Raw genomic sequence first — 16,646 nt, 5'->3', positions numbered from 1 at the left:
TTCAACTGAGGCTATGTTTGTGTTAGATGACAAACACGTCACACACGGTGATGGTCCGCGTCGCGTTGGAGCATTTGTCGATGTCTAACTGGTAATCATCATCGGGCCTGCGTGACCGGCACAAAGAACACCGGAACGAAGCCGGGTCGCTGCGTGTTATGTTTGGACAGACAAACACCGGCGCGCTGCTGTCTGAATGGCCGCGGTCAGGACCGACACAAATTGCCCACGTCGCTGGCCTGTCGTGTTGGGCTGGGCGCCGCGCGGCGCGTCCACGACTGCCTTTGTGACGGACGACGGCGCGACAGGTTACAATGGCTGGACAGGAAATGTCAGCTTGAAACTCCGAGACGCTGTTTACCCGCGCCTTTGCGAAACAACACGACAAGCAAACAGTGGAAAATGCACCTCGTGCCCAAAACGGCCACTGTGCCATCAAAGACATGCCAAACAATTTGTAAGAGTGAAGCTGCGAGGAATTTCATTCTTTTGGGTTTGAATGCACCAGGTAATGCCACATGTCGATTGATATTAGTTTGTTGAATTTATCAGTGAGAAATTGGCAACATACCATGAGCGTTACTCAGAATTCCACAAAAATATGGAATTGTGATTTATGTAATAATTAATAAATCTGATAAAACGGACAAGTAATATTGTGCCAACGATTGACAATATACCCAACAGCAATGTTTTATCCTGCTTAATTCCTCTGACGTGAACACGTCGTCCTGCATTGCCAGACGGATCGTGTTAAATTCACTTCACGGAGTAGCTCGGAGCTGGGTGGTTTTCTTCTGTCGCCATCGGCAGCTCGGAAGCTTTCTCCTGTAGTCGTCCCATTCTGCATTCAGAGAGAGGCTCTTTTGGCGACGATTCAGTTTCGAGGCGGCCACTCTAAGCCGTACCTTCCCTGCGCCTATTATCGCCTGTTCTGGCCGGCGGGAGTGGGCAGGCTTACTGGCGGACGGGCCGGCGCCAGCGTCCCTGCAGGGGTGTCGTGCATAGAAAGCACCCTGTCGGGCCGGCCAGAGTCCGGTCCAACGTCCGCATCACAAACAGGACGACAAGAGCGCGGAGAGAAGAGAGGAGAGAGAGGAGAGAGAGAAAGAGAGGGAAAGAGAGATCGCTCCTCCAGCCCGTCACCGCTGCCATCTCGATTGGCTTTGTTTCAAAACGACGAGCCAACTTTGGAGAGAACGGCCGCCCAGACTGCCACTGAGGAAATGACCCGTCGGACGGCCGGCGACGGCCCTGCAGACCGGCGGATGGAGGAATAGAGGCGCACCCGCGCCGCCGACAGGGGCTACTGTTCGAATCCAACGCTACCTTTGCATTCCTCTCCGTAGTTAGGCTCTTTGAACCCCACCATATGATTATGATTTCATTGAAAATGGCGATAGATTGAAGCTCGAACCGCACTAAAGCTAATATATCTGATTAAAAAAGTGTTGAAAGAATTGATTAGAATATACCAAGCATCGCTGACAGCCAATCATAGTATCCACGTGTCTTATCCCCAACGGCTTCGTGCGACCCATTTGTAACATAACACAGCTCGAGATGAAATAAGCTGCAATAATTTCACAATACATCCGAGGCCTGCGACGCTGTCATCTATTATATCGTATTAAATCAATGACATCGATCGTCTCAATTTAATCTTCAATTAGCAATAATGAATTCATACAATCCAATCATCATTGGATATCAGTCATCGGACAGTCATTGGACATCACAATTTACCTGGACAGTCGGCGACATTGCGTGGACACTCCACCCTTTTATGGAAACAAAGCCACTGAGGTCATAGCATGCACGCAAAGCACCATTCCCGCCCAACCCGTGCAGCATGACAGCTGGGCAGCGTGCTCCAAACAGCGCACATTAGTTACCCCTGATGTACCCGGTTTGCCGTAATTGTTCCCAAAAGGATTAATCGCATTTCTCGATATCGGACATTGGTCGTAAGTAGACTGTGATTGAGCCTTGTTCAGCGCTCATCACTCAAACGTGAAGAGGTTTGCTCCTGTTTGCTTACAATTTTCTGGCATACCGACATTATCGCTTTTGTGCACAACTTGTCATGAAAAGTGCCGGCTTAATCATGTTTAATGATATCACACATATCAGCGCAGACCACGACCTGGATATTACATTCATTTAAAAAAAGGTTTCGCAATTTTGCTTTGCACAACACTACATAAAAGCTAGTTTTTTAAGACTGTTTCAGTGTTTTCCATTAATTCGTGTATGCAAAGACGTGATCGTTCCTTTGAGACACAAACCGCTGTCCTCCGTGGTATCGTGCCAGTTCAGAAGTATTGCGGCTCTCCTTGGGAGCTTTCCTCACGATCTGTGGTATCGTGACTTCGTGAATCGTGTCACGAACAGCGGCATCACGAGCCTGGCACGGCCTTGAGCTCCGCCAGGGGACATATTTTCTGTCCAAGTAACACAAGGCCATCGATGCGTGCGGTGAATGGTAAAATGATCGGCACGCGAGCCGCAGTTTTTGCGCCTTCCTTCCCTCCCCTCCCCTGTTCTCCTCTTCCCTCCACTATTGATAGTGGCGACCGTTTTTTGGTCACGGCGCACCCAATCCTCCCAATTTTCCCCTAAATTCCGCCCTCCCCACATGTCACGTCCACCCCAGAGCAGACGTCGACCTTTGGGGGCGCACGTCCGTCCTACCTCCGTAGTTGGGACGGAGGCGCTTATCGTAGCCTTGCTGCCAGTTGTCCAAGATGGCCGATATGTTGACGTCCTCCTTGTTGACCCTGAAACAGCGGAACAGGTTAGTGATGTCAGAGCGGCCGAACATCCGAGACAGCAGAGAGCTGACAAATTTTTGAAGCGGATCAGCGAATATGCAAAGACACACAGGTGCTGTTTTGGAGCATATTCCTTGAAGGAATTTCAGTTGTCCCCGTGCTCTTCTATCGTTATCACAGATTAACAATGTGGATTAGACACACAATAGATTGCACATTGCACACGCCACGACCTATACACAATGCACATGAAGTCCAGTTAACAGAAAACAAATGTTTCATACATTGTCCACGCAACGAACTGAATCAAAAGCTGCTTTTAGTGACTATCCATCCATTCATTGTCACAGTTGGACACCCCATATCTTTTTAAACAGCTTTGGTCTGGTCAAATCTCGGCCGCTGTTCAAACGCTAGCTGTCGCCGGCTGTGACCGCCGGCGCCCCGGTGTCCACTCTGTGTGGCCAGCTGACATTCTGTACAGCGCTCGGCGGCCCTGTCGGGTCACAGCTGGTCGCTGGTGCCGGGTTCCCACAGTCCTGGCACCACGCGACCGCCACTGTCGCCGCCGGCTGGCCACTAGACACCACTGCTTGGGACAGCACTTACAGAGGGCCGGTAACCGTGTACCTCCGCAAGGACAGTTCGGCTGGGAACTTATGTGAGCCGTCAACGGACGACGCAGCTCGTGCGCTTGAATATGTTCATGCTTGCGTAGCGCACATCAATTAGAGCCTGTTTTCCCTCTTCCTGATACATGCAAACAGCTTTGTTGGCTGCCGTCGACCACTTGAGAGAAGGGCTAGTTAGGCAAACTGGTTATATAACGTCGGCGAATAACAGCTCTTTATGTAACGGCACGAATCCACTGAACAAATAAATACCATCTCTACATCAAAGGAACGGGTTAAACTGATCGTAACGTCAATGGATTTAGTCAATACGTGTTTCGGTGCGAAACGTTGATTCGTTTCAAAGGCGCAGCTGCCTCAGAGTGCTATAGATTTTCCATAAGAACCCTCAAACCAATGGGCAGCTGTAAGCTCGGTGCCTGGACAGCTGGAAAGCTGCTGGTCGGCCACACAGGGCAGACAGACTGAGTGCTGGAAAACCGCGGACCGATTCAATAGCGACCAAGAGACGGCAGCTAGCAATGAGCATAAGCAGTCCGGCACTGGGGGCGAAGCAGCTGGCCTAAGACGGACAGCATATTTGGACCAGCACTTGCAGGTCGGCAGGTGGGCTGCTGCAGGCCACCAGCTGTACAGCTGCAGGTCACCAGCTGTACAGCTGCAGGTCACCGGCTTTACGGCTGCGGGCCGCGGGCAGCTGGGCAGCTGCCGGTCGGTGGCGCGGGCGGCGCCGCTCGGCGTATCGACCTCTGTCTGCCGACGCGGCTGGTCGTGGCAGCTCGGCGCCGCTCCAGAGCGGCCCCGATCGACGGAGCCGCCGACACGGACTGCAGCGCACAGTGGCACGGCAGCACAGCAGCGCACAGCACAGTGGGACAGCACAGTGGGACAGCACAGCACAGCGGGACAGTGTAGGAACACAGCAGCGACACAGCAGCACAGTAACATAACACTTAACACAGCACAGCGGCACACAACAGCGACACAACTGGCACAATACAGTTCATCATAATAAAACACAGTGACACAGGAAACCGACACAGCTCAGAGTAACAGCACAAAGGCACAGCAAGCATAGCGGAACAGTGGCATGGCAAAGCGGGACAGTGACATAGCACAACGGGACGGTGACACAGCAGCATAGCACAGTGGTACAGCACAGCAATATAACAGTTACGCTGGTACCGCAGAACATCACAACAACACAACAAACAAATACCAAAATGTTATTTGGGTAAGCGTACCTACTATCGGCTCATTTCTAAGTCGTTCGATGATAATATGCGCTATTTGTTGTTGCATTTTTATTTGTTTATTTTGGTTTATAACCATGCTTACATAAGCCTGTCCTATTAATACTGGGTCTTTTAAATGTATGTATTTTAATAGCCATGACCCCTGCCACCCTAATATCAACAAAAATAGCTTTAGTCCGGTGGATTATTACAAAATCTCGAAACTATTCTTCACATCCACAACAGCTCTGTGAGATGGCCGGGGATTAGAAGCCTTCAATAGCGTGTCTAAAGAACCGGTCCGACTGGAGGTTCGAGCTCAGCGTTCCAAGCGCGCCATCCTGTCGGCTCGGTGAGGAGGGGTCAGGTCACAGGGCTCACACTGCGTCACATCAGAGGGGGTGAGGCTTTAGTCGCCACCGCACCGGTAGACCGAGGCGCAGTAAAGACGCCGGGATCCTGCCCGGCGCAGACTCGCCGCCGCAGAGGGCGGCCGGTACTTCCGGGCAAGGATGCAGCGATGCAGCCTGCTGAAGGAGCCACTGGCAGTCCTTGATGGGCGATGAAACGGCTATCGAATGCACTCGCTGCATATACCTAGTTAGTTCGTAATGAAGGTGTCACTTTCCACCAATGTTCTGGGAAAATGAAAAGGAAGGCATGGACGTGGTCATCGCCATCACCCGGATGATGTGTCTATCGTAACTCACACTTCAAATAATTGGTTGGCTAGAAGAAACCAAAATATATAAAGCAGCGACTAAGTGGAAAAGCCCCCATACCTTGGGACCCGTGTATGACTTACTATATCGCGCCAAACACTTATCCACAAGTATGTATACCTACTGCTGTACCCTTTCGCACGCCGACAGCGCACTGACGTGCCCGCCGTACCGCGCCGTGCCGTGCCATACTGTACCGTACCATACCGGTCCGTACCCCGTCGTACCCCGCCGTCCCGTACCCTGCCGCGCGGGCCTCGGGCCGCCAGCGGCGGGCGTCGTCGCTCTGATGGATGGGCGCCGGGACGCCCCGGGCGGGTGACGCCGACCAGCCCCGGGCAGCGCCGGCCGCCAGCCAATATCACTCATCCGCCGGCAGCCAGGCCGCCCGGCACTGCCGCTGTGCGCCGCACAACGGCCTCCTCCTGCCGCCCGGCCCGAGCCGCTCCGTCACATCAGAGACAGACCCTCACTGTGCTCCATGAGAGAGCTTTGTTGTAGGTAAAAAAATCAAAATTTAAAATATAACCAGGCTATCTAAAAATAAAAGAAATTCAGGCTGTCTCAGAGTAAAAGCTTATTTAAAGATATTGTTAGTTTCCAAAAAATAAATCGTATAAACAGTGATGATTTTCTGGAAACATTATGGTGACGTCCGACATCCACAACTGATGATGTCTAAATGTACCCGATACTGCATTGGTGGTTTTATTGTTTCGCTGCCATTTGTAGGCATTTGTTTTCTTGATTTTTTTTTATCGTCTCTCGCATAGGTATCTTTTTGGCGTTTACTGCAATGCACATTGCGCAACTTGGCATTAATTTAATATCTATACTTAAATCGTTTTCTAAATTCACTTATTTCACTAGCAAAACAAGGCCTAAAGGAACAATGAGTGCAGTTCCCCTTCTGTAGCGTTTGAAAAATTCATGACATTTAGTCACTTTCCTCGCACAGAAGAAAAGTTGATAACTGGTAGGTAGGCATCACCAAAAGCTTGATTTAAATTATATACTGCACAGTAACTAACACACACACAAAAATGGTAATTGGTAATTGGTAATTCGGCTTACGGGCCACTACAAATTGTTGTATTTGGGCTTTGGGCCCGGTTCTGTTTGTTCGTCCGTCCGCGTGGTCTTGTAGTCTTCGTCCACGTCGTCTTGTTATTTTCTTCATGGCTCGTTAGGGTGGGGTGAGGGGTGGGTCGAGGAGTCCTAAGTATCTCCTCCCGGGTAGCCGGATTGCCCCTTCTATTTTGTTTGTTTTTAGTTTTGTTTCTAATGTTGTTGTTTTTTCACAAAAAATGTGAGTTTTTTATTTGAGAGCTTTTTTGGTGCGTAAGCCCTTCCTCCAGCGTCCGAAACCGCCATAATTGACTATCAGATCACTTAGCCTCTATCATTTTTGTAATCTGTTACATATTTAGAATTCAAAAATGTTTATTACGAGCGAGCGAGCGCTGCCAGCGAAGCGAAGTCTTTTCAATATAACGGAAAAATCTCAGTATGAGCTTTTGAGGCCGGCCTGTAACGCTTTGAGGCCGGCCTCAAAAGGCCCGGCCCGGCCTGGCCTGTAACACTTTTGAGAGGCTTATCTCAGGAACCGCTGGACCGATTAGCCTGCGGTCTTTTTTGCTGGGTAGCCCCATCCCTTCTACCCCGTAATTGACTACTTTTGATACATCTCAGTGACCGTCATGGCACGTGCCACGTGAAAAGTCAAGGGTGTTCAAGCAGTTTGCAAAAGTAGTAATTTTGAGAGGCTCATATCTCAGCAGCGGCTTGGGCGATTGTCTTGCGGTAATTTTTGTAGGGTAGCTGCATCTCTTCTACCAAAGGTCGGATACTCTTGATCTATGTGAGTGACCCCCACTGCACGTGCAAAATGCAAAAAGAAGAGGTGCCAAATTTGTTCCCCTTTCAGTAAATCGGTAATTACTGGGGCGAGTTCGCTGAAACATGGCATACAGGTGGCACCCACCAGGCAATGCGTTCCTATGTGTTGCGGTTAGGGTGCTACTGCACGTGCGCACGTGCAGGGGGCGTTTCCAGATCTCGAGAACGGTTGGGCCGATTGCACTCAAATTTGGTACACGGTTGGGGACCGGTTAGTAGGGTGCCCTGCAAAAGTCAGTTTGGACCCAGTTTGCACGTGCGCACGTGCAGAATGCCGCTTTCAGATCTCAGGAACGGCTGGGCTGATTGCGTTCAAATTTGGCACACCGCTAGCGACCGGTTAGAAGGGTGCTTTGCACGAGCCCGTTGGAAGTAGGTACCCTCTCGCCCTTCCGCACGTGCAGGGCTCACTATCTCGCTCGCTCGTTCTTCGCCCAAAAGGCGTTTTACAGGTGTTTATTGTGCAAATATAAATGATAAAAACATGGAAGCACAGAGCAATGCTTAAAAACATCTTCCATCCACCTTATTACATTACCGGGCTTCGGCCACTGACTAAAAATCATTCTAAGCGGTCAAATTGAATAAAATACTATATATTTTTAAGATCCTTTTACATAAGAACCTATGAATAATTGAATGCACCTTTTTCTTCCTTAGCAAAATAAATAGGGAAGCATAATGGAAGTTGGGGGAACGCCGAAGACTTTTTTTTCTGACGCCCGTAGCACGCAAGGTAGACAACATACGCTATTCTTGTTGGCATCATTCGAGAGGCCAGTCTTTTGCCTTTCAAACATACCAGGCGCATTTGATGAATTCGCATACCGTTAAGCGCACAAACTAAAAATATCAAAGAAGTGACTTTTTCGGCGTTGCCCCGGACTGCGGGGAAAGCCGAAAATGGGAGAAATGATCTACGGGGAATGCCGACATTGATGTTTTGCCATTTTATCTCAAACTTTATCCAGAATTCATCAAAGCTGACACACGTTTCAAGAGCTTGAGGACGCGGTGCACACTGGAAGTTATAATTGTGTGATATAATAAGAAAATGCCAGGTAAATCATTCCTTATAGGTAACAGGCCGTTGTGTCGGTTGAAAGTGTAATTTGTGTGACTAAAAATACGCGTTGCTATTCTACAGCAGTAAAGTCCACGTAGCGTGCTTTTAACACGCGCGTAATCGCACGTTTTCGGCATTACCCCAGCCAGCCATACTTTCATTTGCAGGCCCATAACTTTTCAACGTGCTGTATAAATTTCAAATAGGCAGCACACTTATGCAAAGACATGCTAAAGATTACTTGACCGAATTGGCCAGACAAACGGTAGCATAATGAGTAAAAAATGCAGCTTCAAAGGCGCATGTAGTACAAGGGAAACGTACCTTGAAAACGCTCTTGGCGCCCTCACAGTCGAAGTATTCCGAATGACGACTCATAACAAACATGCGATAATTGTAGTCACTTAAGCTTCAGAGCATCACTGACAGGTGGCATCCATGTTTTACGGTTTTCGAAATATCTCGAATTTCGGCTTTGCCCCAACTCCGGCATTGCCCCAACTTCCCCTACGTTGAACAGGTTATCATAGGCCTAACGTTGGATATTCATTGGATCAGCATACTGGGTATCATCGAATGCCAGTCGTCATGGCATAGGTATTTTGTAGGTATGGTATCATTTCATAAAAGGTCGGTGCGTAACTAATTCGGTATAAAAAGACGCGAATAAGAAATCATTTAGGTTAAAACGGTCTCACTTCTAGCGTCTCCCTGTCTGAAATGTGCGTGGTGACTGAGGCGGTTTTAGTTGGATGATTTGTGACGCCGTTAGTTTGCTCAGGGTTACAGTAATATATGTCCTGTCAGCTCAGCACCCGATATCCGTTTCACTTTCAGATGACGTTACCGCACATCGGGAGATTCACTTAGTAGATTCTTTGTTCGGTTGATATGGCTGAGTGCTATGAAATGAGAGAAAACTTGTAACGATAGACGTGCATTGTTCTGGTATGAACAGACCTGCTCCCGGCAAACGGTACAAAAACATCCATGATTCTTACAAGAACAACAGACCTACAACTACTCAATCATATTGGCTAGCCATGGCCATGTAAGTACAAACGGTCCCACTGCTCCTCATTCATGGAGTTCTTCAGCAGCCCCTACACAAACAGACCAACCAGCTGCTCCTACACAAAAAGATAAGCTATTGTTTATAGACAGACCAGATGCTGTTTACAGACGGACTTAGCTCCTACACAAACAGACCAGCAACTCCTACACGAACACACCAGCAGCTCCCATACAAACAGAACAGCAGCTGTTCCTACACAAACAGACCAGCCGCTGTTTGTAAACAGACCAGCAGCTCTTGTACAAAAAGACCGGCTGTTATTTACAGACCAGCTACTACCAACAGACCAGCTGCTTGGGCTAAAAAAAAAAAAACAATCCTTAGGGGAAGCTGGGGAAAGCCCGGCGAAGTAAGCTCTTTTTCATTTTTATTACATACCATACGTGCTGTATAAAATGTTGATATCCTGTTAGCTAGCTAAGTTCATTGGCGCTGTTTTCCCAAAAGTTCGGTTTCGTGGAATAAGTATAAGGTTGAGAAGATCGAGTTTTGAAAAAGTGTTGATTTTTCTGGGGTAACCCCGGCATAGGGGTAACGCCGGCCACCTCCCCAGCGATTTACAACGAGTTGATGAAACCATTATGTGTCTTCCAAATATTAACGGAAAGTGAAATATTAAGGTACTGATTAGCTCTGGACATCTTAGAGTTTATGTCACTACTGGTATTTCAGCTAGCGTCTACCACATATACATGTGGTAGGTCGATGAAAATCGTGATGCAAAATTGACAAAAAATGTGTATTTCAAAATTCCTTAAATTTATTTTTCTTTTTACCTTAATGCATCATATTGCATATCATTCGACTCGGCTGATGAAGAAGAACACAACAACACCATTTTTGAAGCTCTAGCTTCATTGTCTGTCGCGTTATCTGCAAAAACGTAGTTTGACCCTAGTTGACCTAAAGTGACATGACTGGCTTTGTCTATGATAGCATGTTTATTTTCGAAATTTATCTTTCATCTAGGTGTAAACCAAAGCTGCTCAGTACCTATTATCTCATTGAAAACAGTGGTTTAGTGGCATTGCTCTCGGTTGGGGGTAAGCTTGGCCACTCGCCCGGGGTTACCCCAATGTGCTAATTTTTATTTTAGAACAGCGATATTCGAAAAAATGTCATACTTAAGCCAGCCTGCCTCGTCACCCCTCACTACAAACACTTAAACGGTCCTTACATAACATTCGTATAAATATTAGTACTGTATGGTATAACATTAACAGTGCAACATATCTCACTTTTTAGCTAAAAACCCTTAAAATATCATTTTTGCGCTATAACTTTAACAATATGCAATTTTTGTTAGCCTTAACTTTTTTGCTGGCGTTACCTTAGCTGCCACGCTGAAAGGACAAACAGTTGAGCATTTTATTGTGAATAATTTAGCCGGAAACGGAGTGGCCGGGCTTCCCCCGCGCCCGGGCTTACCCTATATGTAGGGGAAGCCGGGGGAAGCCCGCACTGAAAACACTTTGGAAGAACGTTAAGAACGTACAGGGGTATTTAGACCCCTGTGGGGTAAAATGTTATGCCACCGTTTTTCAGAACCCCCATGGTTCTTCACGTAGACGGCTTTGCATTCTCATCAAAAGAATCCACACGATTCTTCCAAAGACTCTTATAAGGTTTAGGGTTTATAATAAGAGCGTTCTTAGCACCTAGATAAGAACCCCAAAGGGTCTGTGAAGAAGTCCCTGAGGTTAATAGGGAAACCACCATGTGTTCTGAATATCGGTTGTAGAACCCTTTCAGTTCTATTGCAATACCGCAAAAATTTTCGTTCATTCGTCTATTGAACCTCCCATGCATGGCTATCGACCTGCGCCGTCACATCTGCTGCGCAAACACAGTATTTGATACACCTTAAAATGTATTACCTTCCTCTTTACTCTGAGCAATCAGCCTGCAACTCTACAGTCAGAAACAACCAGCCCGCAACCAGCCCATGTTTGCAGCCGGGTGGCGATATCGCATTCTCCCAAATCACATACAGTTTCTCCTTCCACCACCAGCTTCAAGCCAGCGTTTTCGACGATGTCGACGTCTCCGCGCGCCAGGACGCTCTCCTCAGACTCCAGGGCCTCAATCAGAGCGGAGATGGCCTCGTCCCCTAGAATGAAGAGTCGAGCGGATGCGTTATTCAACAGGCAGGGAGTAAAGAAACTTAGATTGACTTCAGAGACCATGAGCCTACTCCAAAAATAAAATAATGCACTGAACATTTAAAGTGCAGCTAGATAAAATATTGCACTAATCAGCAAGAACATATGTTTATTAAAATCAGCCAACTTTATATCTAAATCAGTTGGCCCCAAAATGGCAAGCTGATTCTATTCCTGATTTTTCATTTGGAAGATTTTTCTAAATACCACATGCATAATTTAAGCTATGGGGCATTTATACAACATATAAATACTTACTGCATTGATTGGTCTTGCATATGAATTGTCTTCATCCAATGCATTCATCCATGCATTTGAAGACCGTTGTGATATTGCTTATTATTGTCAATCACAAGTAATATAAATAATACACAGCACTTGACAAGCCAAAAATTAACCTTATTTCAGTTCTTCAATATTCGATTACTTGCCATTCACCCAATCTTGCACCAGCCGCTCGTCACTGCACAAAGCGTGATCCAACGCGATCGAAAAATGGCGATCGCTTCCGGTGGACGCTAGAATGTGGTACCGCGGGCGTGGTCTTGATGAAAGCCATTACACTGATTAAACCACAACCCCTTCTTCTTAAACCCGATGCTAGTTCGTGCAAAACCTTCAAAAGGTTTACCTTTCGCGCGCTTTGTGTGACGTAATATCACGTGACTAGGGAGAACGAAGAAGAACCGGTGTTGGTCGAGTTGAAGCCCCCTGGGGCCGCTAAGACTGCACGCGAAGAAGCAGCACGTGTCTTCGGTCTATGTGAAACACTGTGTGTGTTCTTCATGAACCAGACGTTCTGCTTCGCCTCTAAGCCAGTTTACCCTAATACCCAAAAAACCTAAGTGTGGAATATTTCAAGATGCTTTTGCATAACGTTCTTTCAACTTGTTTTCAGTGCGGGCGCGGGGGAAGCCCGGCCACCCCGTTTCCGGCTAAATTATTCACAATAAAATGCTCAACTCTTTGTCCTTTCAGCGTGGCAGCTAAGGTAACGCCAGCAAAAAAGTTAAGGCTGACAAAAATTGCATATTGTTAAAGTTATAGCGCAAAAATGATATTTTAAGGGTTTTTAGCTAAAAAGTGAGATATGTTTCACTGTTAATGTTATACCATACAGTACTAATATTTATACGAATGTTATGTAAGGACCGTTTAAGTGTTTGTAGTGAGGGGTGACGAGGTAGGCTGGCTTAAGTATGACATTTTTTCGAATATCGCTGTTCTAAAATAAAAATTAGCACATTGGGGTAACCCCGGGCGAGTGGCCAAGCTTACCCCCAACCGAGAGCAATGCCACTAAACCACTGTTTTCCATGAGATAATAGGTACTGAGCAGGTTTGGTTTACACCTAGATCAAAGATAAATTTCGAAAATAAACATGTTATCATAGACAAAGCCAGTCATGTCACTTAAGGTCAACTAGGGTCAAACTACGTTTTTGCAGATAACGCGACAGACAATGAAGCTAGAGCTTCAAAAATGGTGTCGTTGTGTTCTTCTTCATCAGCCGAGTCGAATGATATGCAATATGATGTATTAAGGTAAAAAGAAAAATAAATTTTAAGGAATTTTGAAATACACATTTTTGTCAATTTTGCATCACGATTTTCATCGACCTGTACTGTATATGTAGTAGACGCTAGCTAAAATACCAGTAGTGACATAAACTCTAAGATGTCCAGAGCTAATCAGTACCTTAATATTTCACTTTCCGTTAATATTTGGAAAACACATAATGGTTTCATCAACTCGTTGTAAAGCGCTGGGGAGGTGGCCGGCGTTACCCCTATGCCGGGCTTACCCCAGAAAAATCAACACTTTTTTAAAACTCGATTTTCTCAACCTTATACTTATTCCACGAAACCGAATTTTTGGGAAAACACGGCCAATGAACTTAGCTAGCTAGCAGGATATCAACATTTTATACAGCACGTATGGTATGTAATAAAAATGAAAAAGAGCTTACTATGCCGGGCTTCCCCCGGCTTCCCCTATTATCAGCTCTTCGCCCCTACCAATAAGCCCGTCGGTCTCGATATAAATGGACCCTTCATCCCGGTAAAAACAAGCATGCCATTCCGTCTTCCAGCACAAACATATCGCCTTGTGGGTCAAGCCGACCATGCTGCTTCCGGCAAAAAAGGGTCCGTCTTTCAGTTCAATTTTCTAGACCTCAATCAGCTCCAAATTTAAAAGCGCCACTTCAATACAACTACGGAGTAGCCGCTCCCAGTACAATGAAATTCATGCAGCTGTCGCTAAAAGCCCCGTTACAGACGGTTCGCCATCTCAGCAATCGGTAGAGATGACTCGACGCTCACCCGTGATCCCTGCACAGACGGGTGGGTCACCGCTCACCAGCTCGTCATGCAAGAACAGGTAGACCAGTGCCTAAAGCCGCCAGGCCGGCCTCCAAGCTCCGCAAACTAATCACAGGCCGTCCCCCGGTACTCACTTTGGCGGTGCTACGGTGCGGAACGGCAGGTCCTCGTCGGCGCCGGCCAGCGCGGCGGCACCCAGCAGCCAGAGCAGCGCGGCCGCCGGCGGCGCCATGCCGCTGCAGGCCGCTGGTCGGCAGGCTCCCTCCGTCGCTCGGCGAGCTGCGGTGGGCGCTCAGCTCGGCTGGACAGCCATCGGCGGCAGCCGTGCGAGCCGCTGCGGCCGGCGCGACGCCTCGCCACCGAGTGTCGGCCGGGCGGCGGCGGCCGCTCTCGCGCTCTCTCTCCGGGCTGGAGGGTCGATACGAGCAGCGGCGCGCGGCCGGCGCGGCTCTCAGCCGGCCGCGCAGCAATCCACTGATCAATGCTGCCGCGTGAAATTCGGCCGAGATGTTGTCTCGCCGGCGGCAGCTCGCCGGAACGACAGGTGCCCCTCCGGCCCCGCCCCGCCGCGCGCCGCGCCGCCTCAGAGCCCAGCTGCAGCGGCGGCGGACACGGCCGAGCGAGGCGGGCAGGGACGGCGACACGGCTCGGAGCAGTACCGACTGCGGCTGTCAGCAACTCGGAACGGTACCAACTGCACAAGTACCATGTATGAACCAGAGTGGAACGTCTGTACTTACATGAAAAGATAATGGTACAAGCCCGCCGTATCTGAACGAATCTTGTTACAAGCAAAGCCACGTGCGACGTGGGTGTGATGGCCGATGGCGACCTTTTCTGGTGTGTGATCTCTGTTTAACGCCCCAACGCGCTAATGTTCTGTCCAATCAATGCTACTAAAAACCTGGGCTCAGAAACACAAGCCAGGGGCGCTGCAGCTTGTGATCTGTTTTTTTTTTTTTTTAAATGGACGTTAGTGAACGTGCTCCGGTCGAAATGGGTGGTTGCAACAGTTTATTTTGTCGTTCCTGAAGATGCTGATAAATTTTTAAGCATTTTAGTAGGTAACGGTACCTATTTGTTATTGGTTGGCGAGATGAACAAACTGTGAATCGGCGAACCGGAAGATAAGAAATGCTGCTAACTTTTTCATACGGCTACCTAACTTTTTTGCATAGGTCTTATTGCATTGACTGCCCTCTTTCCAGCGCAGAGCAACAGGCTGGATTTCTTTATTGGAGCCTGAAATTAACATATTATCCCGGGACGACCTTTCAGAGCTGATGCGGGGGACGAAATCACCGGAAAACATAAATTACATGCTGTCCTCTCGTACGGGCCGCGGTATGCAGAGCTTAGGTACTGTCCACCAGCAGCAGCCAATCGGGACAATGCCGATTGTCGAGCTGAAGGGAGGATAAGAAGCCAAAACTTAGCATGCCTTCTTAACCGAATCACCACCACAGCTGGAGACGCAGGAATCTCCAAAACTCGAGCGTCGGACGATTCAAACCCGACCATAGGCGGAACGGGGAGGGCACCGGGGCACCGTGCCCCCCTTTGATTTTGGCACTTTCACATTAACCCTATGGGCGTTGCATGGAAAGAATAGGACCAAAAGTCAGCAGTGCCCCCCCCCCCTTAAGTGAAGGTGTTCCGCCGCTACTGAACCCGACCTCTCACCACCGGGAATCCGACGCTCAACCGGGATAGGGGAGAGGCGGGAGAATTGGGACTTATTTCTCAAGCCATATTTACTGAGGCATTATTTGAAAAGAATTGTTGCCAAGCTGCTATGTGCAGCACCAATAAAAGATAGGCCATTTCTCTGCAGCATACCATCATAAAAAAACGAGCCTATGCAGTGGTGTGGCTATGTGTGGAGAAAAACAAAAACACTCATTTTGGGGAGAATAGGGACACACGCAGGAGAAAAGGGACAGACACGAGGCTGAATTGGGACACATAAAAATGAGGTATTAGGACAACATTTTTATCTCGCATTATTGATCTGTCTATGTCTAGGCAATCAATTGAAACGTTGGAACTTATATTCACATTATCTGCTTCGTTAAGGCCGGGATTGTCTTTCACGATCACAATGTTCCCATTAAATGCACATTTTAAGACTTTTTGGTCTACGCTTTGATGCATTTGTGGTTAGGGAGCGCAGCTGCAACCCCGTCCAAAACATGAAGGTAAATACACATCTTTTTGCACCTTTTTACCATTTTCACTATTTGGTGTCCCAATTCTCCCACAACACCGCTATATCAAATGACGCATTTTTTGTCATTTGTCAGTTTCAGAGCGTGTTCATGCAAACTGGCAATCGCATAAAGGCGGTGCTAAGCTTACATCGTAACATCTTGAAAGAAAGATAGTTTGTCATATGCAATACACAGACAACTCAGAATAACACTCGAAAAAACAAGTTTTTTGGTGCTCAGCCAGCACAGCCCAACCGACGGACACAAAAGGGTTGCTGAGGCTTCCCGTCGTTGCACGACACATTGAATCAAAAGGTAAAGGCAAAAATCGTGCAAGGATGCTGCCCATTTTTTAAATATTGGCGTGTCCCTATTCTCCTGCGTCCCAATTCTCCCGCCTCTCCCCTACAAAAAAGGAAGATTTTATATAACTATTCTATTTGTATCTTCTATTCGTTCACGTATTTTTACAGCGATAATATTTCATTCGTAAAACGTTATGTGCTAATTGCATAAGAATAGGTAGGTACCTAATAACTGTTTATC

General features: G+C 47.7%; 1 protein-coding gene across 4 annotated transcripts in view; it reads right to left on the bottom strand.

Annotated features, from left to right (window-relative positions):
- The window catches only part of LOC122393571 (gamma-aminobutyric acid receptor subunit beta-like), a 54,183-nt gene extending 39,928 nt beyond the window's left edge, over positions 1-14,255 (bottom strand). For 2 of the 4 annotated variants that reach the window (XM_043389755.1, XM_043389767.1), the window contains exons 1-2: positions 14,025-14,255; positions 2,695-2,780 (exon numbers count right to left, since the gene is read on the bottom strand). In XM_043389755.1, the coding sequence (XP_043245690.1) occupies positions 2,695-2,780; positions 14,025-14,122 (184 nt within the window). In that variant the 5' untranslated portion in view covers positions 14,123-14,255. Of the gene's footprint in view, positions 1-2,694; positions 2,781-14,024 lie in introns of those variants that run through there. The other 2 variants (XM_043389761.1, XM_043389776.1) reach the window with 2 other exon arrangements.
- Between the last annotated feature and the right edge of the window lie 2,391 nt (positions 14,256-16,646).

The sequence above is a fragment of the Amphibalanus amphitrite genome, unplaced genomic scaffold (genome assembly GCF_019059575.1).
Source record: "Amphibalanus amphitrite isolate SeventyFive unplaced genomic scaffold, NRLGWU_Aamphi_draft 000025F_arrow, whole genome shotgun sequence".
In the NCBI taxonomy this organism is placed as follows: Eukaryota; Metazoa; Arthropoda; class Thecostraca; order Balanomorpha; family Balanidae; genus Amphibalanus; species Amphibalanus amphitrite.
Note: the sequence above shows the minus strand (reverse complement) of the source record. Positions and strands in the feature narration are given on the sequence as shown.